Source organism: Solea solea, chromosome 12, assembly GCF_958295425.1.
Source record: "Solea solea chromosome 12, fSolSol10.1, whole genome shotgun sequence".
Taxonomy (NCBI): domain Eukaryota; kingdom Metazoa; phylum Chordata; class Actinopteri; order Pleuronectiformes; family Soleidae; genus Solea; species Solea solea.
The window spans coordinates 10,300,325-10,326,195 of record NC_081145.1 but is presented as its reverse complement, the minus strand read 5'-3'; the positions used below and the strand labels follow the sequence as shown (position 1 = coordinate 10,326,195).

Below are 25,871 nucleotides of genomic sequence, written 5' to 3'. Positions count from 1 at the left end.
GCACAGGGGACAGAAATCTATTAACTCATTTGATCGTGGCTCAGACTGGCAGACACAGTCATTTTCATCCCAGAGTAATTAAAAAAAGGTAGATGTCTTCAAGTTATGTGTATTTTTAAAAAACCCATTACTTTTACATTACCACTCGTGACTGCAAACAGTCTGTGACTGATGTTGACCTGATTGTGGAAAAAGACATATAAGTAAACCCATAATGTGCAACACTGATGCAGCATCTGTAGCCTCAGTATCAGATAACATTTTTACCTTTCACCCTGCCCCTTGTCCTTATGTCCTGACTTAGGCTTCAATATATTTAAATGAGCCCATATTTTCAGATGTGACACATTAGGAGAACGTTACATGTAAATATTCTTTGTGTAATTCATGCAGTCTAAATGAAGGAGTCACTCCCACTCAGCTCACACTTGCCAGATATATTGGACAATTACACCAGCGAGATACAATTAAGACAGAAAAATGCAGCTACACTACATGTAGATAAATGTGTCTAGCAGGCAAAGCTTACAATTAGCTACATGGGGCCAAGCAGAAAAAAAAGATCAGCACAGCAGCAATTATTCTGGTAATATATCTATGTTCAGTTTATTACTGTAAGCATTTATATTACCTCCACAAAAGAGATTATATTTTTTGCCAGCATATGTCTGTTTTTATGAGCAGCATAACTCAAAAAGTAAAGGATGGATTTCTGATGACATTTTCTGGGGATGTAGGTTATGGCCCAAGGAAGAAATGATTACATTATGCTGGTGATACGAATATGGATAGAGTGTATTGACACTGCGGGAACTTGAGCGGCTTTGGCAGAGGTTTGCATTCTAGTTATACATTATTATGTTTACTCAAATGCATGTGTGAGTCAGGTCAAACCACTGATGGATGGACGGCTGCTTCTGTCACATTAGACCTTAGAGAGCAATAACCTCTTCTCCAGTGGGATACATTTTTATTGTAGTTCCGAACTACAGTACTCATTCACTTTTGGTTTTTTGCTTCTTACTTCTAACGAAAAATGTACCTTATTATCCTCAACTCACTCACATAAAAGAATATTCCGAGAGAAGCAAGGGTTGAATTGAGATACAGTGAACTTGTGCTGTAAAGCCTTTAAAGCACAGTAATCACACTGTTATTATGTCCAAATATACGAGGCATATCATTTACTGTTAAGTAGAGGTACTTCAAATGTAACCTTTACCTGTGATGCTGAAAGGATTGACATTGTTTGTGTTGGTGGCTACAAAAGGAAACATGCCCATAAATGTGTTCCGATGGTGCAAATGTGTTTGGTTTTTTTTCTGAATGAAGGTCTGGCTCCCTGAATCAAAACTCCATATTCTATTCATAATTGATAGAAACTGCTGTTCAACAACAGCAGTCACTATAGAGCTGTAGGTCGTTAACACTTATCATTTGAGTGTTTAACTCGTCTATGGTCACATGAGGCTAAGTAAGACTCGTTGTATTAGTCTCCTGGGAAAAGATGAAAGAACAGCACTGTCACTGTGAGTGGGAGAGACCTCCTCCTCCACTGTCGAGAGATGGTTTCTCAACTTTGTCATGGACGGCTTCCTTCACTCCCATTTCAAATCATCAGTCTTCTCTGTGCACATTTGTATCCTCAAAAGATTGCAGATGCAGCTCAGTCCTGTTTTGGGGAGTCGGTTCTCCTCTGTTGACCCATGTACGGTTTTAAGAGTTGTTTAGTTTCTCCAATATATAGGTCAGTCCATTCCTCACTGCAGTGGGCTGCATAAACCACGTTACTCTTCTGGGTGTGATGTGTTCAGTCTTTCGCAGTGTACCATTCATGTCTAATGGACATGGTAAAGCAGTGACTTTGGAATGGCTGTGAGCTGGGTTTAGAACCAATGTGCATCATCCTTTGTCTGGAAGGATGTTAATATCTTCATTCTTGATCAGTGTCTTACTACTTTCTTGGCTGGTGAGGTTGGAATGGGGATAGAGCTGCTGATTCCTTCAACCTGAGCTGTAACCTGGAGTTAGTAAGCACTGGCCACACAGAGGTTACATTTCTGGATGTCACCATAAAACTTTCACAAGTGAAGAAGCCTCTTGATTGAGAGGTAAAACATCTTCCAGAACTCGAAAGGTCCAGTAGCTAGTAATTTAAGGACTTCAGTGCACCACTGAGATTGCCATTGGCATTTTCAACTACCAACAGAGTGCAAGAGAAGATGAAAAAGCAAGAATGCCATTACATAAGCAGAGGTTTTTGCCACAGCTGGGATACTTCCAAATCCCTTCACATTTTCACATAGATAATGCTATTTCTGATGGCTCTAAAACACTAAGAGTAGCAGAGTCATACCAATGAGTAAACAAGTACGATACCAGTATCCTGAAACTGCGGCACAGTAAATGGAAAGCTGTAATTTTCTTTTAGCATTTTTGATTCCCTGAGTGTTTTCCCTGCTGTGACAAGTCAAACTGCCTGCTGTAAAAGGGTCTATTGTTGTAAAACAGTCATTTTTGTCTGCAGGAAATGACTAGTGTGTGCTTCTGACATCCAGATTTTGTAAAAGAAAGCTTGTAAACCGTTACATGTTGACCAGACATCTTGTGAATTTGAACTGACAGAAGAGAGAAAAAAAAAATACATCCATGTTGGAGACGTTAGTCACTTTCATAGTGACTCATCAAAGTCTGCAAGCCATAACAATGAGGATACAAATTTGCCACGATGAGGTCAGGAATGTCACGTCATGTCATGGAAAAATAGTCCTTATTCCTTCCATTGTGTTGAAAATGCAGGGAAGATACTGGAATAATATGAGTGTTGTTTGGCCATAAATGTGCTTAGGTCCAAATTTGCTATGGTACAAGATGTTTGTCATGGGTTAAATGTGAACATAGGAGGTTGAGGAGACTGCTAAATATTTTAATATGTATTTTACCCTGCACTATGTGACGCCTCCAGGGTCCAATCCATACTTCCCTCTTCTGTTCCTCCTTGTCTCCTCTCCTCAATTATCTCTGTTCCCTCACTGTTACTGGAGGTAAACAAACACTTGATATTTAGATCACTTGCATCACGGGTAAGCATGATACATACATGTGTTAATGCGACTCAGTTTACGACTTAGCAGCTTTTGCTGTGGGGAGAGTCTCTCCCTGTGAGTGACAGACGTAGCAGCATGTGCATCAGCAACAGCTGTCAAGTGCGGAGATGAGATCAGGTGTTCCACTTTAACTGGTGGCAGTGTTATCTGCCTTTCTGTTCCTGAGAAGTTGTCATTCACACGTTGTTCATTTCCATAAACAGTAGGTCAACCCTTGCGTTATAATACAGTATATAACATACAGACATTAATAACCTCATTTTAACAATGAATCTACTCTGTCAGGTGTTTTTCACCTGATACTGATTGAAGACATCTATCTATGCTAAATGGTAATTGTCACACCTTACACACACACACACAGGCAGACTCTGGATTGAATACAGCGGTCATTGCAATGTATGTTATGCAGCATCCACATCAACATGCATAACTGCAAGCAAACCTACCTTTGGCACCTCATCACATTTGTTAGACTTGAATGCATGCTCATCTTTCTTTTTTTGCTAAGATTGGCAAACACGATTCTGAAAGAGGAAGCAGTGGATGGTCCCTTTGATGAGCAGAGGATCATTCATGTGAGAAAAAGATGTAATTCAAAAATTGATGAAGTGTTGGTTTATAATTTGTTTTCAGTAATTATTATTTCAGGAAATAACTACTTCATCCAACAGATTATTTGTCATGCATGCATTTCTTTCTCTTTTGTGCCAAATTAAGTACAAGCTGTGTCAGCCACGTAGGCTTTCGCTGCCCCGCGTGCAATTTGGGTTTGAAAGATTGATTAATTGATTGTTTGCCTTTCATGCTGAAAGTGTTTTGTGTAGATTTTGCCAGTCACAAAATGTGTTGGTGGTGATTCGGGCCCACTACGTATCTAAGACATTATTGATGTTGTGCTGTGACACACTCTTAATCCACCTATAACCACAATGGCAACAGGAGCATTCAGGTGATCAACACCAGTAATATCTTGGCCAAAGTTGTGTTCAAAACCTTGTTATTTATGACAGTTAGTCAGTGCTTATGTGACAAGGAGCATTACAAGCACCCACCCAGCTTTGACCACACAATGTGAGGAAAAAGGTCTCCACCTTACTAAAACGCCTTTCTGAGGGTTTTGATTAGATGACTGATCAGTTGGTTGGATTTATTTATTTTTTTTTTTTTTTCGCTGTGGTAATCCAACATGATGAAATTGTATCAGCAGAAATCTGGCGACAAATGACGAGCTACAGACCACCACGTTCTTGCAGAGTTAGTGACTAGTCAACATAGTCAGTCAACTTGACTAGTATCTCTTGTGCTCACATACAGTACTATTCAACCTTGCATTTGTCGAGTGGCTTTAGATCCTCCCCCAGTAACCTTGGGCGAATGACTATGAGCCTTGTTAGCATAACAAGGCTTTGTGGTGATAAAAACAGAAATACTGTATGAAGTCAAAACAAGGTCAAGTACAATCTCCTGCACTGAGGTGTAAACAAATAATACAATACTGGATTTATTTGAGTCTGAAAAGCAACCGTTTTACTTGACCTGCAAGGATTTGATTTTATTTTTTCCAATTTGCCTGCACCCTAGAAAGTCAGCCTGTAGTTTTCCATTCTCTGCAGTTCTCTGCTTGTGTGTCTTTTATAGCATGGAAACATGTGATGTCTACATACTTATTAATCAAGTTACTATTGAGTTAGTAGAGTGAAACGAAGTCTCCCTTAAATAAATGAAATAACTAACTTATAACAAATACAATATATGTGTTGTGACAAAGCAGACACAGAGTGTCTGATCTAACAGCTGCAGGCCAGAGCTACAAAGCTACAAGATTTGTTTTGTTTTTAATTGTGTAACTGCTTTTAATTACCATGTTTGTTTACGTTGGAGAGGTGCTTGAGAATAAACCAAATGGCTATATTCTCTTTTTAAAAAGTGCTCTTGTTTTTCAGTTCAGATATCCACAAAAGGTTCCACACAGAGCTGTACATCAACTTGACCTCAAACACTACTGTAGTGTTACTATGTCACAGATAAGACTTTTTCTTTGTGGGGGAAAAAAGGGACACTTGATTGATCCTGGACTCCAAATAATCAATATGATGCTGATTAAAAAAAAGGGCCTGATTGTGCCTACAATGGGAGTAACAGTTGTTCAAAATCAACTGCCTCAGTGCTTCATGTTATCTGCCAAACAAAGGTCTGTTGATCAAACCTACAGTATTAGTCCTCGTCTCTGTCACACAGGGGACAACTTCACAGTGGCATTGCATCATCATCATCATCCTCATCAAAAGTCACCCATTTGTGCAAGCACTCAACACGCCCTCATGCAAAAGCTAAACTCTCCTCGTTAATGGAGAAATGCCAGCAGTATTGAACAACAGAGTGGTCAAAGTCAGAATACGTGAATGCTAAAGGAAGGTTGTTTTTTTTCCTGCCAAGAATGGAGCAGCTGTAGTTTGCTTTCAACGGCATGCTTCGTGTACTTATTCAGTCAAACAGCAACATATAGTGGCACTGTTTGCAGTATAGTCCCACTATATAAGAGCATGTGAGTAAATGTACCTTGTTACATTCTGCCAGGTTACAGAGCAGTCAAGTTTTAAGAGTTATTCCCCCCCATTTAATGCTGAAATCAATCATGCTAGTTGACTCATCAGTACAAACTGTACAAATGTCTATTTGACAAATCACTAAAAATGCATCTCCGTATACGTCCGATGTATGACTTTCACAAATTGTTCCCCATAGGCAAAGTCACGCAAAACTATCAAGAAAAAAAAAAAGAACACACACACGCACACACACACACTTATTTAAATGGCAAATGAAGACATGAGAGGAAAGAGGAGTAAAACAAACCTTGCAAAACATGCAACATTCAGCCTTTTCTTTTTTTTAGTTTATATAAAAAACATTCATCTCACAACAACGCCGTGCATTCCTACAAGAGCAAACCAAACAGACAGTACAGCTACATACAGGAGCGAGCTCTCACTAACACGTTTCATGTCATGGGACCCAAACAGAGGCGCAGGCACTAGACGGTGAAGGTAAAAATGTGTATTTACTGCAACAGAATTCAGTACACTGTTTGTAATGCAGTCACAAGAGCCAACGGTATCCACAGCAGCAGACTAAAAGGCAGAGTCAAAAAATCTAATAACGCTCATACACACAGGAGATACATGAAGGAGGATGCTGGAAAGCTTGCAGGTTTGCTGACAAGACAAGTCTGGCAGAGAGTAAGAGGTGAGTGAGGTGAGACTTCTTACTGTGAGCTGAGGAGCTGAGAAAGAACAGGTGGAAACAATCGGCACACAATCACTGTGGCAGGAGTGGGGGAGGGGCCAGCAGTGGCACTCATTGAACACAAGTTTCAGGTGACGGCAATAGACAAACAAAAGGTATAAACGGTTTGCAGAGCAGTGTCTGTCGTGGCTCACTACTCGGCAAGAGTTGTTAATGTTGAAGTCATGGTGGTGTGATGACGTCGGGTGGTAACAGGCACAACAACGTTGTCCAAGAGTTCAGTTTGAGCCGAAAAGTGTCCGAGCCAAACACACAAACGTGATGTGATTGGCGAGCACCGGCGTTGGTATATTTGAATGACATGTTGTGATTGGCCGATGATTGCGTTGGCACTTGGGAATTGTTTTCCTCTTCCAATGAAGGCCAATTGAAGCGATGGACCCACAATGCAGCTGTGGAACCGTTGCTCCATTCAAAGTGAATGAGAAGCGTACATAATGAATCCAGTGTTACTGAAATAAAACACAAGCACAAGGATGTGAGGATAAAACAGGAAATAAACAAAATGTGTGGGAGGAAAAAAATAGAAGAATAAAGCAAAACCCCAACACAGCAAGATCAAAGTAAAAGTTTAAATGAACCAAAGAGCTTTAAAAAGTCAGGGGTCGTAATACTCAGGTGGCACTTTATATAGGTCAAGTGTTAAATATGCTTATTTTTATGGCCACGGTGAAGGAGAAAGATGTGAACACTGCATTGCCAACATGTATAGTATGATTTTTCTTATACTGATGGAATGGTTATGCCTTTTAACTTGTATTAATTATTTATACCTGTTTTGCTGTTCCATTGCTGTAACACAGCAAATTTAATTTACCTTTTCTCACTCATTGTCATGAGGGTCTCGGGGGGCGCTGGGGATAATCCCACTTGAACATGCAAACTCCACACAGGGGTTCAAACCAGTGACCTTCTTGCAGTGAGGCAGCGGCTGGCATTGTTGCCTCACTGTATAACGTCTATCCAATTCTATTCTAGCTATTGGAATGAAATAAACTTTTAGACACACTAGTTTCTTGTTAACCGGCTGTACTAATTGTCCTCTTAATCCTGTTTTGTTTTATAACAACCAAACTGAGGGATTTATGTGAATCTTTAGCTGCTGACATTTTGGAGATGTTTGTTGTGTTGTAGACCAACAGAGACAGGAACATCTCACTCTGCCTCTACATAATAGTCTGGGACATTGACCGATCTGGTAGCAAACAAAACACTTAGCCACTGTCAAAAAATAAAATGGTTTGCTCTTGAACAGGTCGGACAATAAAGCTGTTACTGAGCCTCAGCAGAGCGAAAGGTTGAGTGAATGCATCATGATTAGGAATTCAGGTTTGTCTTAAAAGAAGGGCCAGTGTTGCTGTTTATCTCGAGGCAAATTGCCTTTAAAGTGTTGAGGCCTTGGTTAAAAATCAATTATCTGCAGGTATTCCGTGGGATTACTGAAGATTGTGAGGTAAAAGCTGAGGCTGTAGCCAATTTCTTGACAATGTCAAGACTGTTAGGCCTGAAAATTGATGGATGCACAAAACCTATTAAAGGTTGAAAATGAACATCTGCCTTCAGCAGCTTGCTCTTCTCGGCGGTGGCCAGTTGAAGGAAATACAGGGGGAATGTACTGTACTTTTAAATTGACATTAGAGTAGTCCGGATCTTTGATGGTGTGTGGGATTCACTGCTTCATCACAAATGAAAATGTGGGAGAAATAACACTGGACAGGTATTAGGCTACATTTGCATAAGTACTACATTAATAGTCAAGTACTGTATCTTCACTACTATGTGTGATATAGTACATAATTAGATGTGGATGTGAAGTAGGCTCTCTAGACACAAAATTGTACTGTAACAATGTTGCTGCTATCCAAACAGACACTTAGAGGAAATATAATAAGCACTCAAACACCCGTACAGTGCAGTCTATGGGTGCACTCACCCATCCTTCCACCCACTAACCCACTACACTACAAATCACACGGATGTGCGGTGGCACATACGCATGCTCTGTCGTCCCGATCACAGCAGAGACTAGTCCTTTATAGAGGTGACGAAGACAGTTAATCTAACTTACACCGAAACAGAATGCACAAGCGCAAACATGGAATCAAAAATGTAAGGTATTCAGATGTAAAGAAGGCTGCGTTTGGCCTTGTCCTGACATGCTGATTTGCACGGCACGCTAGGCTTTTATTTCTGCTTGGAGGAAGCAACATGGGGTGTGTTTGTTTCCACAACTTGGATATACCGCATCTCTTTATTTGGCAATGTAGAATACTGAAGCTTTATCGAACTGTGTCTTGTTTGTGCGATCATGTGTGTTTTGGGGCTTTCATGTGTGTGAAATTCCATGTGCATGTATGGATGTGAAGTCAGCGTGGTGCACTTCAGATGTGAAGTGTGTGTGTTGTGTGTGTGTGTGTGTGTGTGTGTGTGTGCGTGCTGTTGTGGAGCAGTGGGTGTGCAGCAGAAAGCAGAATAGTGAGATGCTCCCCTCAGCTCACATTTGCCTCAGGTTAAGTGGAAAGTGTGGAGTTCCAAGAGCACTATAATGCAATTATACGAAAAATAACTATATTCTCAGAGTTGGGACTGATATTTGGGAAGAGAAGAGAAGAGAAGAGAAGTTGTTGATATGTTGACGCTCTCCTCTGCTCTCTCCTTCGTTTGTTGTGCTGTGTGGTTGCTCAGAGCACAATCTCTATCTTCTCTATCAGGTTTGTTGATTGAGAGGTAATTTCAGCATTATGATGACACGACTCAAATGATGATATGAGAGCTGACACCATGCCATGGTGAAAAATAGAGAAAAGCACGTTGTGTGTGTGTGTCTCTCTCTGCCTGTACACAGAAGCACACATCTGTGCTGTTTCTCTGTGTGTGTGTGTGTGTGTGGGTGTGTGGGCACAAGCAGGATGGAGTCCAACTCCTACTGCTGTCCCCCCTCACTGAATGGGCTGTTAATGGAGAGTAATGAGAGAGTATTCTCATGGCGGATGTGCACTCTCTCCCCCTTTGCTTTATTTTGAGACAGTAAAACTGACCCGTGTGATACATAAGCACACACACCTCCTGCTCCAATTAAACCCAGTGTGTGTTGTGGGTATTCCAGTGGCTTGTTTGCTAAGTTTGCCTCATGCTTCTATACCCCAGGAAGTCAGAGTAAGTGTCATTTTGACAGAGCACCTAGAGTCACATTAAATGACAAAAGCCCTGGCACTGTCTGACAGGCCTAAAATCTGTTAGAGGGCCATTTTCTTCACTGGGGTGTGAAATTATTTTAGCTCTCTGCTCATTATAGGATTTTAAAATGCATTATAGTTAGGGCTTTTATGGTGTGCTGCGGCATTAATTCAATTTGCCCCATTCACGCTTTCTTATTATCATGCTCAGTTCAAGCTACAGTGGGAGGAAGCTGCAGAGCAGTGCTCTCCGGCCTTATCTCTAAAGGATATAAACTACACTACCCAGTTCAATCAGAGCCAGCACGGACTGCTCCATTCACTCATCCACTTCTCCCCCTCTCTTTTTCTCCAGATGCTGCTTCCTGTGGTGAACTCCATTTCTCTTTCCATCCTCCATCCCTCTCTCCATTTCCCTGTGAGTTGGTGATTGATGGGGGTTGTCCTCGGAGCCCTTTCGATATCTTTCCATTGAAACGCATATACAGGCAACAAACAAAAACACACTCCTCGGTGCTCATGCACCGTCAAAGATGCACAGATACACACACGCACACAAACAGGGCCAGAAGAGACAGAGGGAGCCACACAGGTTTAATGGGAAAACAAGCCACAGTGTATGGGTGAGACAGCAATAATCTATCACTGAAACCAGGACCTGGGTCGTGTTTATTTAGCACACCAGAGAACGAGGCATTCTAGGAACATCCAATCACTGTCTGCTGTTGCACAGAGGTACAAATGAGCTGTACATTGGAAAATGTATCCTGCAGACGCGCAGCAGATTAGTATGGAGCAGCGGTACGAGCTCTAACAAGTATCCTCAGACAATGCTGCACACTTTCATGAATGCACACCGACGAAATTCCCATGGACAATGGCTGTCTGTTGACGACATGCAAATCAGGTCACACCCTACAGTCATTAAAATGTAACAGAGCATGTGACCGTGGTCTGGCTTACTGGTAATGGAGAAGAGGAATAGAGGATGAGGATAAAATCCTCATTTAGATATCTAATCCAGTGGGCAGTCTGTCCTGTGTGGCCCATCATCTCCCGTCATTAGCAGCAGGCCGGCAAGATTAAACAAGATCAATGTTTATCACCCACTGTGTGCGGGAGAAACCAAGTGTTAAACTCCCCCCACCACGTCACGATTTTTCACAGCATCTGCTGTTGGCGCATTAACATTAACAACGGAAATCTGTGATTATGACATATGAGGTAAAGTGCAATGTTTGTCAATTTTAAAGACTGCGATAATGTTGATATCAAGGCCATACTTTATAAGTGGGATTAAGCATAAATATATAGTGATTTTTGCACGCAATGCGACTGTTACGAGAAACTGAAATGACTCATTTACAGTCATGAGTGTGACTAACCCAACATTTGTGGACAGATCTTCAATTTAGCACTTGACAGACACCCCCATTTGTCAGCAAGAGATATCCATCAAAACCAAGCGAATGCACAACCACATGATTAATAATTGAAATTGCTCAATCAAACAGCAGCTGTGGTGTCAGGGCGGAAAGGGCAGCAGTAATTATAAGTAGATAGCTTGTAAAAAAAAAAGAAATGACATGCAAATCTGTGGACTGAGTCTGGACAGCAGATATGCGGTCTCAGTCCCTTTCTTAAATTTTCTTTGTTTCATTTTGAGTAAAAAGTGGGTATGATTGAGCCTGTGATCTGTGTGCACTCAGTTCCAGGTCCTAATCTTTAATGTGTAGTAGTGGCGTGTGTCAACGTGGTTTCGTGGTGAAGCTGCAGCAGCAGCGCCTCTACCCCATCCTTCTCAGCACATCATAAGACTGTAGAGACCATATGGTCTGATTAGTCCGGAGAATTAAACCCTGCACTACCGAGGCAGAGAGAGCAATAGAGAGAAAACCTTACATATTCAGTCATTCAGACACATGCACAAGCACACGAGACAAGTCCCACACAATAGCTAGATGCTCATCAGCCTTGAGAGACACTACATTTCCTCTGCATCAAAGACACCTACTATTGTAATCAGCATTCTAACACAGGGCCTGTGATGGAGTTGAACTTTGTCGGAACTGATTAAATAAGTGAAGCATGAGATGGACATCATCTACTGACATGTTTTAAAAAATTAGCCGCAAATCTCTCGACTTGCACGTCATTTTCGATCACTTGTCGGGGGAAAAGAAAAACAGCGGCAGCCTTTTTTCCTCAGTCTACCATCTCCTTCTGCTCTGCGTTGCTCATCTTTTTAACAATAGCCATGCTTTCACGGTGCAAATTGGTGCCACGCGATTACTGCAATTTATGCATTTTACTCCGAAGCAAAGTTCGTGGCATGTCAAAACTTCTCACTAGGCAACTTGGCCAGCCGTGTGATCTTTTCTGCTACATTAAAAATCTCCTTGTTCACAGTTGTCTGTGTCTTGTGTGTTTATCAGTGACTCTCTTGGCCACAAAAAGTGGAGCTGCAACCATTGTTATGCTCAGTTAATTGGACCTTTGGGTACAAAAGGTTGAGAAATTCAAGACCAAATAGATAAATAAGCACAAGCACTGAATTCCCAAGGCATGTCATAGCAGTAGCTCCAATTTTCCCTTGCCCATTGTTGCCTATAGGAGGACTTGTGTGAAAGGCTGCTTCATTAGAGTGTTTAGGACAGATCTATCAGCCCTTCGACTCAATCACACACCTACCACTCCAAGAGTTTGCAAAATATCAGCAACAGTCTGTCCCAGTCTATTCAGCAACATACAAATTGTTGTTTAAAGTGATGTTTTGTGACTGGGAGCAAAACAGCTCCCGGTTAATCAATAACACCAAATCAATTCAGCTCTCTCTCTGGGGAAGTGCCACTGAGAGGCTATCCAGCATGCAAAGGTGGAGCCAAAAGAAACAAAAGTTTTAGATCGATGGTCAGGTGTGGCAAAGAGTGAGGGCGTGAAATAAATTGTTAATATATTCACTACAAATCATTCCTAATTTAGACAATTGTAGCAAACACAACAGCAGAAAATCAGATTCTATCAAAAAAAAACTTTTGTCTCCCACTCAGCTGATGTCAGCACATCATGGATTAGATTTAATAAAGCCAAACACTCTCTGCTGGTGATAAGCTCCTTGTACGATATGTGAGCCGTGCTCATTTATCACACAGGTAGACTCTAAGCTGCATGGAGGCATTCTGGGAATCTGTGCCATTGGAGGTCAGCAAGACATTTACCTGACAGTGGCTGCCTCCACGCAATGTCTGGAGTTGACAATGTCTGTGGTAATGGGCATCAATAATGCAGACCCTTGGCCAGATAAAAACTCCCTGACACTCTTGCCTGTCCCCACAGCACTGCAGCATATGCACCACACACAGCTCCCAATAGTCTTCACACAACAAACGCGTGTGGAACGTGTGGGTTGAGCGGTCAGGTGTGTCTGCCATAATGAGATATGCATTCTTCACAAAACCACATCGACACGTCAAAACCTAATCATTCCACATCTTTAGCCCAAACTATGACGGCATGTTTTCCCCGGCAGCTTCAGTCAACTCTCTCTTCACGAACTTCACGTACACACACACACACACACACACAGAGGGAGCGAGAGCTGGCCCAAGCCTCCATGGGGAGATTTTGATTTGATTCTCTTTCCCACCAACAACAACAATAACAACAACACTTGACTATGGGCCCTTTGCACAGCAGCCATTTTGACAGGTCACAGTAGCAAAATCACACATGTAAATGATCAAATTAATGATGGCAGAGAACCATTTAGCTTAAAATGCCTCAGGGTGCATTTTCATTCACATGTCGAACTTCAATCGGGTCAAAATGGCTGTTTATTTCAAGCTGTCGACACAATGTTGCATCTTTTGTATGACTAACTGCTCTGTGTGGCTACATGGTGATATCAGGTGCTCATGGGGGCCCCTTTGTGGCCACAGGGGATTGGGACGGCTCTGCACAAACACTCACATGCAGGTTCATACAGTTATCCTCATTGACTTCCATTCATTTGGACAGCCTAAACAAAGCATTATCTCTAACCATAACCAAAACCAGCTAATGACTAATCCTAATCTTAGCCTTAAACTTAATCGGTTCCTCAGAAATAAGGTTCTGCCTCATTAGGACTACTGGTCCTGACAAGGTCAGTGTTTATGCCAGAAAATGTCTTAACCCTTAGAACCCAGAGCATTCCGGCTGCTTTTCCATTACTATGTTAAAACATACAGTATATACAGAGGATATAAGAATGTGCAACATAGAGTGTCTTATATCCTTTTTTTGCAATCTGATGAAAAAAATAATGCATTTCCAACAACTATATAAAGTACATACATATAAAGTACTCAAAATGTTTAAAATCGGATTGAATTTGTGAAATTTGGGAATACGCCACAGTTCAAAGTCCACTTGGCTCGTTTTTATGAACAAAAATAAAAGAAAAAAGGTCTAATTGTGTGACTTCTGTGCAATTGTTGCTACTATCACTACTAAATGAATCATAACTTTGACTCAACAACACATAAGACGAAAAATATGTGCCCTATAAACACACACTACCAGGATGTCCATATAAGGAGTTGTGTACTATTCCTATGACAATTTACCATGGGTGCACCTGCAGCAAAGATCTGTGCCACAAAGACACAGTATTGATGATACACTCTGATCCTATGAATGGTATTTGAGTTTACACTGACCTTATTTAGCAGATCAGATACAGGCCATACATTAATGACTCCCATTAAACAGGGTTTCTGTTCAATCATTGCAACGCCATTATGAACTTTGGCGTTTCTGCTGTTCATTGTGTGTCACCAGAGCCACAACATTCTCGTCAGCAGGCGTCCCACCAATGGCATGTTTACGGTTCAAGAGACTTCTAGCAGCTGCAGTAATTATGACCCTTGTCAGTCAGCAGTAGTACGACATTGTTAAGGAGTCACAGTGTGCAGAGGGAGGAGGTAAAGCTGGCGAGCAAGTTGTCAAAATGTCAAACTCAAACATGTCAGATGGCCTTTTTTTACTGGCATTTCCTGCAATGAAGAGTGAGCGGCGGATTTTACCAACCGACATAAAGCCACATCATTGTTTAAAACAGGCGAGCAGACTTCCCTCAACCTAATTACAAAGCACGCCTTTCCTTAATCATAACAAAGCAGTCGCAAGGCAATACTGGTATTGGATCAATACTAGATTCGACATGCTCTGAATATGGTATAAGAATTTGAAAAAAGTCAGCCTGCTATGTCAATATCTGCAAAAAAAAAAATTTTTTAACTACATTTTGTCTCTTTACCTGTGTTTTTTTCAGTTTTTTCCCTTCAAAGGGCAGGCTGCAATTTTCTCCCCGTCGTCCCTCTATTTGCCCTGCAACAATCTCTCAACAAATATTAGTGCACACTGACCTTTTTCCACAGCTTTGCAGTGCTATATTCTCTTCCACCCTCTGCCCTGTAGTCATCCATTCGACTCTACAGGCTAGGGTACATGCACACCTCATTCCCTTCCTGCCACCCTAATAGTTTCTCACGTCTGCCCTCTAAACATTTAACCACTTTCAATTATATTTCATCAGGCTGACCACTCATCAGTGCTATACGTCTCGCTGTAACGGATGGGGCTGAAAAGAAAAGCAATCTCAAGAGGCGCCATGTTTTACACATCTATCCTTCCTGCTCTTCAGGTTTTCACCTTTAGCTTAACCTTCTTCATTTCAAATCTGTGCTCTTTGACCATGCCCCCAGCACTACATCTACTCCTGCCCTTTCTCTGACCCCAATAGTAGTGCCTGTTATCCACTTTAAATATCTCTGCATGCACAGTGGAGAGCCTGCACTTTCCTTCATTTCCCTGCTCTGTTCTCAGTGCTCAGTCCCATCTTTAAAAAGCTGTGGCACTCACACTCGCACACCCGCCATCAGATCCGTGCAAGCAGTGGGAGAAGAAAGGACTGCAGGGGTGTTGCATGTACACATCTGCTTGATATCTGAGAGACCACAGAGCAGAAATCACATGCTGCAGGCGCATTACAGCTTCTCAGCATGTCATCACAAGTGACAAATCTGAGTGCCTGGATCCTGAAAGGACAATCATAACATTTAACACATGCACAGAGTGATACACAAACAAATGTACACAGCCCGCGTGTACATGCACATAAAGAGCCACGCAAACGCTCACAATCACAGAAAAAAAGCATAATCACCATGGGCAATTTTTTACAACACTGAATAAATGCAAACAGCTTTTCCTACTTAAACAAACATCCCCTACAGTCACAAATTACAAATAAAAATGAGATTAGGTCTCTTCTCAATTCATTTCACATCACAAGGGGAATATGCAAATTCAAGTAAGAAAAAGAAAAATTGGATTAAAGACAGCATGGGGCGAGATGCTGACTATGAGAGAGAGAGCTGAGGGTGGAGAGAGAGAGAGAGAGAGAAGAAGTTTCCCCCGACACAACAGTTTGAGAAGAGGCGATAACCACAAGCTCCAAACTACACAAAGGGCTTCACCACTTGTTCAATACTGGTCCTAACACGTCAAATACCATTAACTCATTTCTACTTAGGTGCAAAGAAAGGGATTCTTTAGGTAGGACAACCAATAGCAAAAATTCCCCACCAATACAAATCTAAACTGACAGTCTCTGTGGGCCAGCAAGAATCCTTTACAGGAAGAGCTGTAGAGGTCCCTCACTCCCTCTCCTCAAAACAACACCACATAACTGTTTAAGTCAGGAGTCGTGTCCTAGTTCCATTGCTTTTTCTTCCTTATCGCCTTCCTTACACTGCTGGTTTGATACAGAGAGGCTATGTCAGGAAAAATATCACTTCATTGTTTTCTCTGGGGATTTATTTTTTTTATTTTTTTGGTGAACTGAGTTTAGTTTTGAAGGTAAATATTTTCTCCAGCATTAGCAGGGGATCTAGAAAGGAGGAATGCTTCTTATGGCCCCCTGAGCACAAACACACTCCATAGACAAACAAGGTGGAACGACTGTGTACTAAATCTGATGCATCTGAGTGGGAGGAATAGTGTCAAAGCTTGTCAAGTTTTCTGAAAATCCTCTCTGTGTACATCCAGTAAGAACCTAATTAAATCCCAACCTCCCCAAAAAAAGCTCCTTTTTATCCCTGAATAAGTACAGCTATCTAAAAATAATGCTCTATACTGTACATATGCTCAGATGATGAGTTACACAGCCTAATTTCCTTGTCAAGCTCAAGAAGATTTTCTGTTAAGGATAATTAAAAGAAAAGAAATTAAGTGAAATGCCTCTCTTGCCTTTGCATCCGAGAAAGTGCTTCCTAACTTTGGGGCTGTAATTAAACAGTAAGCGTTGTGATGGATCACAGCAGGGTGATGTTGTGTAAGAACATTACCCTGGGGATCAGCAAAAGTATAGAATATGCACAAACAATGTGAGTGTTCAGACTGTGCAGTTAAGTGAGATAATAAGTTGCATGATTATATTCATTAACTGATCAATTTATGCTGAAAACTTGTCACTCACAATGAAGTCTTATTATATCTGGGGCACATTCAGCCCCCAACAAAACATTTATGCTTTGCATTGTACACTGTGTTACATTATGCATACCGCTATGGCAGCCTTTTTAATACGCAGGGCTTTTCCGTGGGACTCAACAAGTTATCATTTTCAAATCAAAATCACAATATCACACGACAAAATTAGCAGATCGCAGAGGCTGCCGTTCAACTGTTGTCTTTTTTTGACCGTTCGATGTCTCACACTAGACTCTTACGTTCGTCTGTCATGGCTAAAATGTGATGTCTGCCGTGTCTGCCATAGCTGGGTGCACTTTGTCCGACAAAAACATTGGCAACAGGGAAAACAAACTTGACCCAGAGCTCTGTCTGAGCTATGTAGGGTTTGAGGTTCAACGTGTTTTGATTGGCTGACGATCGCGTTGACAGTTGGAAAGTTGAGCATGACTCATGTCCTGCTACACGCAATGCAAACAAAGCAATACAATGGACCCATAGGAAGTTTGGCAATGCTTGACATCGACTCACTCAGAGTGTGGAGTCCAGCGTTATGCTAATTCAAAATTAGATCGTAGTAGATAAAGCTCCAGTATGTAAAAGACATACTGCAGACCCGGTATGCTCGCGCATCAGGGCCCTGTAGTATCCCACTTCACCATCGGGTGGCGGTACAAGTCTAAACGCGCAAAGAAGAAGAGAACGATGCTACAGCTCCCTCCAACACGTCTGGTTCACAAATGAAAGGCCCATCGGGCAGGGGGAGTCGGGGTGTCAGGCAGTTCGTGGGTCGCCAGCTCAAGGTTCTGATGACTATCCTTGGCGACTACTTCTTCTGTTGCTTAAATGGATTTTCTGCTTGGTGAAGTCTTTGCAGCCTGCGCGTTGCGTGTTGATGACGCATTTTGCAGCATGCGCAAGATGTGCGTTGGGTCCGCATGTGCTGTGTGCGGAAGTATTCCAGGACCTTAACTGTCTTCAAAACAACATCCCCCCCAGACATACCCCACACCCAAGGTGAACCTGAAAAGTTTCCTGAATGATGTCTCTAGGTCCACATTCCAACTGTCCGACTCTTTTATTTCAGTATCTGTCTACCTTACTCAGAACTTCAGATTTAAGAATTAACCCCTGGGTCTCTGAAATATCTTTCAACATTCCTTTCAGAATACCAGTGCGAATTCCTTAACCTAAAGTTTGCTGCTGTTTCGCTTCACTAGTGTAGCTGTTTTAAAAAATGCATCACTCTGTGTCTCCACAGACACAAAAACACAACACAGAGTCATGTGGAGCTGACACGATTCATTTGTATGGTGTGAAAGTTACATACCACAGCTGTAAGGTGTTGATGGTGTCCTGTGGAAAAGCTCTATCGTGTTTTAAATCTATACATTTAAACTGAAGCTTGACGTAAAAAAGATTAAAAATCACAATTTTATACTTTATCTTTAACTAAATCTTTAATACTTTATCTAAATCATTCAACCCTGGTTTCCAGTAAATACTGTTAAAGTGAACACTGACTGGATGACACTGAAACAAAAACAACACCAGTTGTGCATCATTACACACTGTTTTGTGTTTGGAAACTGCAGCAAAATGGCACACACTGTTGTTGAGATGGAACGCACCCTGTCTGTCTTTGCAAGATTATGTCAGATGCGGATATCAGCAGCATCTGATATGAGAGCTTAGGTAAATTATTTTAATCATATTCATGATTATGAGAGGCGACCGCAGTGTGGTGTATGTAGGCTTACATCTATTTATGCATGGAGGACAAAATTTTGCACGTCCCCGGCAACTACAGTGGCACAACAATCTGTCATAACAAGAGAGTGGTTTGATGGCACATACTTGGCTCATCGTAATGGATTTATTATTCCACATTAATTCCAAACTAATCATTTAAGTATTGTTTTTAATTAATACAACAGACTACAGAGACATATCAGTGTTCAAACATACCATATATGAGAGCCAAGGGGAGGAGGGGGGCAGAGGATGAGTGTTTGGAAAGCAAATTCTTTTCAGGTAAGAATGTCAATGAGAACGTCCCCCACACTGAGTAATTCAGTACTGCTCTTCTACCTCTGCCTTAGCGGCAGCATGCCAGACTACTTTATCTACAATATCTGAGTGTCAAACTAGACGTTTTAATCTCAATTTGAACAACAACACACAACAGCTCTCATCATAACACTCGGCCCACAGCAAACGTATTTACATAAGAAAGCCTTGCACCAGTGTGATTAGCATTTTATGCCCACATTAACCAGTAAATGAACGCATTCACTACGCACTCAGTGAATCTGCACTCACCAGTTAATACGCATTTGTACGTCTTTCACACTTCCACTGTAATGAAAGTGTGTGTTCTTGTAATTATCCATAAGAGAAAACATTACGCAGCTATACGTGAAAAAAAACAATCACTGACATATAAACATTAACACAATAGGAGGAAATGGCTACACAGTTCTAATGTGAATAGCCATTGTTGTAGAGGTGCTGTAGTATGGGCATATTGATTTAGTAAAACAAAACAAAAAAACGAGCTAGCTAGATTGGAAGCTAGACTTTCCTCAGTCATGGAATTACCAGCGATATTACAAAGGCAAGGAAATTAATGTACCAATTATTTTGTTCATCCATGTATGTGATTAATACTTCTAAGGTGAACAGTGGATGTGACCGACACGACTATTCTTTGAACTGCTGCTCAACTGTTGCCTGCTCTCTGTTTGATATGCAGCAGGTGACTGTCAGCACCATGGACAGCGCTGTGCTACTGAGAGTTCACTGTGGTAAAAATGAAGCTGAGACGATGCAGTGCATGGGGCCTTATTAACACTGCTGTTATGGCGCCTGGCATCAATTTCCGTACGACCACTTGCATACAAACCAACAACACACAAGGGCAACTGCACACGCACAAAACATATCAGTCTCAATCTCTCTCTTGTGTGTCTACAAGCTTATCTATGACACAAATGAACTGCAATATCCATGAGAAACCACAGAGAAAAGGTAGGCTGCAACTTTACATGAGAGATATCAGATTCAATGAAAATGGTTTTGGAATGAAACAAACAGAAGAAGGGCCTGTCCTCCCACACACTTGTCAGGATTGGTCTGGAAAACAGTCACAGGATATGGAACATGCCGAGCCTTTGATCAGGAGAGGAGAATTTTGCAGGTGAGAAAGGAAAAATGGAGCATGGTATCTGAATATCTGTCAGTGGCTTATTTTTGTCATGCATCTATGGAGGAAAGGGGCATCAGAATTCTGATTATTTTTGCTCTTTTTGAAAAAAACCTCCAGTGATGGCGTCCCAATCAGGCATGCAATTACAATCTAGGACACGCTGTGCAATGAAACAGCAGCAAGGCAATTCAGATGAAAACAGTGTGCGCCGTTTCCTGCACGCCGTGTAGCTCAATTACACAGAACATCATCCCGATTCCTTGTTTTTGTTTTTGTTGTTCTTCAAGCTTGAAATCTAAGATACGGTGGAGCAAAACAAAACTTCAACAACTGATGGGATTCACCTTTTCCTCCAAGAATTTGAGAGGATGCCTGAACGTGGCAGTGCTATACTTGAAATCCCTGGGACTAAAGAGTGAATGAGAAGAGGATTAGAGGGGTAATGCCAGTAGATAAGAGAGTAGAGTCACAGTGGATTGCCACTCTGCAAGGATTAGCTCTGAAAACAACTTCACAGTTGAAAACTGTGTCAATCAAGGACATAATTCAAGCACTACACAACAAGCCTTCAAATTTAAGTCACAAACTCATGTGCTCCTTTTATACTCATCAACAATAATTGGCCATAAAGTGGACAAATCAGAGCCTATGAAGCCTAGCCCTTCATCAGAAACGTTCTGGCTATGTGGATGATACATGATCATGAAGCACACCTGTGGCATGAGCCTATTATGTTGTTACACTGTCAACTCTGCATGGATGTTATGGATGTGTCAGGCCTGAGGAGGGGAGGCAGACGCCACTGATGAAGGATGAGGTGACCAGATGGCAGCAGAGTTCCACCATGTGCACATAAAGTGCAGCTTCCCATTAAAATGACCACAATGCAAATAAATCCCAGGGAAAGGAAGGGAAGTGCGTGACCCAACGTAAGTGCGGATTAATGTAAAATGAATAAAATTCTACACACCTCGTTTGTCCTGAATCTTAACAGTAAGCTCCACGAGGGGCTGTGTCTCCCTGTCCAGCCTCCGGGTGATCGTGATGTCTCCACTGTCGCGCCCCACGGTGACAGGAGGGCTTTGTGACTCCGGGTGAATCAGCTCATAGGCAGCTGACTGAAACCTGGTCGGACTTAAGCTCGTTATGGTGGAGCCTATGCTGGCGTCTTCAGACACGTTAAAGAAAACCACAGTGTCGGGGTCAAGTAAAGCCCTCGTGGACCGACCTGCCCTCTCTGCCCGCAGTATTTGATTGGGACGCGTTGCCCACCGCTGTGGCGCGACAGTGACCACAACACCGTTACTGGTCAGAGGGGGCCACCCGTGGTCTCTGGCATAAACACTAAATGAGACGGGAGAGGGAAACCCCAGGATGGAGTCGACCAGCAAAACTTCGCCTGTTTTGGGGACAACATAGAAACTGCCGTTTTTGGGCACAGACATGTATGTCAACTCTGCGTTCTTGCCGCTGTCTGCGTCAACAGCCTCCAGCCTGCACACCACACTCCGGAGAGCGGTGGTGTCGTCTAAAGTTATGTGAAGGCTGTCTGCACTGCGAAAAGTCGGCGCGTGGTCGTTCGTGTCCAAAACATCCACTTTAACCAACGCGACATGGAACATGACAGACTCTGACGCGCAGCCGTGGCAGCACAGAGCCACGGTCAGCAGGTACTGGGATCGAGCCTCTCTGTCCAAAACCCTGGAAGTTTTCATTAAGGCGTTCCCCCGCTTGTGGTGGGCGAAGGCGCGGAAATCTTCGCTGCCGTTTCCGTAGAGTTTGAAGCGCATAACGGAGGCTGGGCACCATTTTTGCGCGTCGATGCGCCTCACCGGGATGCTCAGTCCGTTCACTTTAGACGCCACCGGTGAGTTCTCAAAAACATGCCCGTGAAAGAAAGGCAGTCTGTCCTGCGTTTGATATCCACGAGCCACCGTGAGAAGGCAGCATAACAAGACACCCAAAATCATGCTGGTGGCAAGTTATGTACCAGGGGAAAAAATAATCCTTAAAAAGGAAAAGAGAAACACTTGAAAAACCTTCCCCTCATAGTTATCCACGACACCATTCTTCATGAACAACTTGAGGCTTATTCATTCCGAGTGATGCGCCGCTTTGCTTCTCCACTCCACAGCGCTGCAGGACGGGCAGTGTGGAGCTGAATCCGTGCCCAGCGTTCAGCACCACAACACCGGACAGCGCCAGGCGCGGGGGCGTGGCGGCGGCGCGCGGGGACGGAACTCCACGGTGAACCCCACCCTGACTGACAGTGGCGTTATGGTCAAGAGGAGGAAGGTCTCCGCCTCAAAGCTGCTCCACGCCGCCTGTGAACCAGCGTGAGTGCGCACACGCAGAGCGAGCTCTCCCCCAGCTGCGATAAATCCGCGCTCAGCGTGAAGAAGTGTTGATGGAAGAAAATCCCTCCTCGCTCCTGTCCAGCAGGTCTCGTGTGTTTTTTTCCCCCCTAAGCGACACTCAGTCTGGAAACCGACCACTCTGGCTCCAACACTGGCTCCAGTGAAGCAGTTAGAGCTGCCTACAACGCAAGAACAATTCCCCAGTTGCTGCTGTACAGGGGAATTACTCATGCGCTGCACTCACTTTCTCCCTGTCTCCCCGACGAGCTGAACTCTGCACTGTGAACTTTACACCTCTTATTATACACTACATTTCTATGATTTAACCAATCATTAGTCATTTTGACGTGAAACAAAAAAAACGTTAGATGCATCAATATAAATGCAAATGCTGAGATCTGGGCTGTTAAACTGTGCAAACATGATTATTTAAGACAGCCTACACTCAGCAGAGAGCCATATGTCTTTGCAGTCTATATGTTCTCTGCACGCCAGAGATCAAATTATCGTCCTGATTTTGCTCTTCCATTCCCTTACCACTCTGCATGCCTGCCAAACACCCAGAGTACTCTAAACCTAATCTGTGGGTGGCTACTGCTAATTCCCACAGACCCCACTCACTCCACTCTGTGTGTGTGTGTGTGTGACAAGTCAGGAGAGTAACTATTACATGGACTGCAAGGCTCTGAATTGTCGAAAAGATAAGGGAATAATGGGCCACAGAGCATGGCTGTTCACTCAGCTAAGTTTGTCTCCCGTGTCATGTCAGCCTTCACTTTAGATGTGCATGGATCAATATTCATATGCACTGGGGGTATGATGATACGCAATCCGCTGCCATGTGATGTTCCACTGCTCATACACAGTGTAGCCTACATCTGTATTCAGCCTGAAAATTCATCAAAGCTGTCTCTGAGAGATCCTTATCAATTTGAAACCACAATCCATCACTACAATTTTAGCCCAATCCACTCTCTGCAGTAAACTGTTCTTTTCAGGCAATAACTCTGGTAACTGGCAGTGAGCCCCCAGACAATTTTGAATCCCTGCCTGCCTGCAGCTGGAGCACAAAGCTCATATTGGTGGAACGATGTATTCTTTTACAGCGAGCACAAGCTGTGGGCTGTGTTACCAGGACACATGAGCCATCCCACACTCGCTGGTGTTTGTACAATCCCCGACCTGAGGAGGGAGAGGCATTTCAAATATATGTGCACAGAAATAGCCCCGGACCAAAACATGACAGAGACCCTGTTGGCGAGAGCAGATGACCTCATGTAACATCACTGGCTATTGTCATTTTGAGGTGAAATCTAAGATCGGCGCTGTCTAAACTGTCCCTGCATGGTGTATTCAACGTGCCTTTGAACTCCCTAAGTGCCTCATGAATGCAAATCAAACCGTGTCTTTAATCATGTTGTCCCACATGGGGAAAGTCACGGTGACTGCCAGCGTGGGAGATAGCAGTAGCAAAGGCTAATTCAATTGCAGGGGCCAGGCCAGACTTTGGGGGACAGTTTACTTGAGGATTGCAGTTATCTACTGAGTAGAAACACCAAAAAAAACACACACACAGCAAACAAAAAAAAACCAACAACAACAAAGCCATCCATCCATCCATCTTCTACCGCTTTATCCACCACATGAGGGGTGCGGGGGGTGCTGTGCCAATCTTAGCTGACAGAGGGCGATAGGTGGGGGCCATTACAGGGAATATGGAGACAAACGACCATCCACTCTCACACTCACACCTACGGTCAATTTAGTGTCCAATTAGGTATATACTGTATATACACATGTGTCCAGAAGAGTGCAGTCCTAGGAACAGCTGAGATACTGAGGACCCTCAGGCTCTCAGGCCAAGCTTGGAGGAAACATGTGTGTATACATATGTATATATACATATATATATGAAATATAGTGAAATCCTTCTTCTCCAACAGATAAATAAAGCTGCAGGGCATTTAAGCACAAAAAGAAAATCACAGTGAAAGAAAAGAGGCAACAAACATTAGAACGCTTCATGCTTTTCTTAATGAATAATTGACTGAATCTGCTCCCTTCACTCAGAGGCAGACATGGAAAATGAAGCCAAAGGTTGTAGCGTGTAGCATCTAAAATATTCTACCTTTGCTTCTGTGCACATCGCAGACAAGGGATTCTGGGGCTACGAGGATTGGGGTCCTGTAATGTAACTTGCATGTATAGTAAGTTGCGGGGCTGTCTGTTTATCCTTCCTGGGAAAAGCTGAAAGAACAGGGAAGGATGGAAGATGGAGCTAAAAAAAGAACTGGCACAAACATGATTTAACAGACAACTAACATTTCTAAACAAGTCATCATCATCATCATCATCATCATCATCAGTCTAATCATCTACCTCTGGTTCTTATTCCTCTGTGAACATTTATAAAAAGTCAACCCCGGCATGTTCCTCTGGAAGAGCTGCACAGGAGACATTTGTGGAGACACCATGACACCAGACACAAGCAGCAGCTCTGTGCTGTGCTGCTGTTCACATTAGTGTTGCTGTGTATAAGAGCCCCTCAGGACAATTTCCCTCATTACAACCTGAAGGTAAAAAGCAATGAGAGGAGCTGGATAACTATACAGACTTTTCCCTTGTGTATTAGATACGGCTAATTAGATTTCATCTGTGATCTCCTTCAGGCTCCCACCGTCTACTGTAGATTTTAAGCCACGCTGTAGAAACTATAACTGTTTATTAATAGAGGTATTAATTATGGAACAAGGTGTGCTACCTGGTTTAGTATTTACCTTTCCCGATGCAGACGTGGATTTGAGTTTGTTAGTAGAACAAAATAAATCCTCAAAAATAAATCTTCACACCATTGTAGCCATTTTCAGCTTCTTTTTCACATCTCCTACAGGCTGATAATTGAAGAAGTGGGTTTAATGAAATAAGAACAACAGCCTCCACCTTGATGACAAAACAAAAGCCAAAAACAAATTCATGATTAATGCATGGTGGGTTGTTTTGATATAAACTAAATACATGAGTTCCAGGGCCACATTTTGTCTGAGCAGCGGCTTTTTATTATATCAACACCGTGATTAGAGGAGCCTGGGGTTATCGCGGCGATTAGCGCACTAAGAAATGATCATCGATTTTAACAGTATCTCATTGTAGCTGCAAATGAGCATAACTTTCTATTAGCACAATAAAAGATTTCTCACAT

The 25,871-nt window shown here is 42.6% G+C and overlaps 1 protein-coding gene across 1 annotated transcript in view; it reads right to left on the bottom strand.

Annotated features, from left to right (window-relative positions):
- Positions 1-22,871, bottom strand: part of LOC131470368 (neural-cadherin-like) — a 91,759-nt gene extending 68,888 nt beyond the window's left edge. The window contains exon 1 of the mRNA XM_058646146.1: positions 21,286-22,871. Within this exon, the coding sequence (XP_058502129.1) occupies positions 21,286-22,285 (1,000 nt within the window). The 5' untranslated portion in view covers positions 22,286-22,871. The remainder of the gene's footprint in view (positions 1-21,285) is intronic.
- Between the last annotated feature and the right edge of the window lie 3,000 nt (positions 22,872-25,871).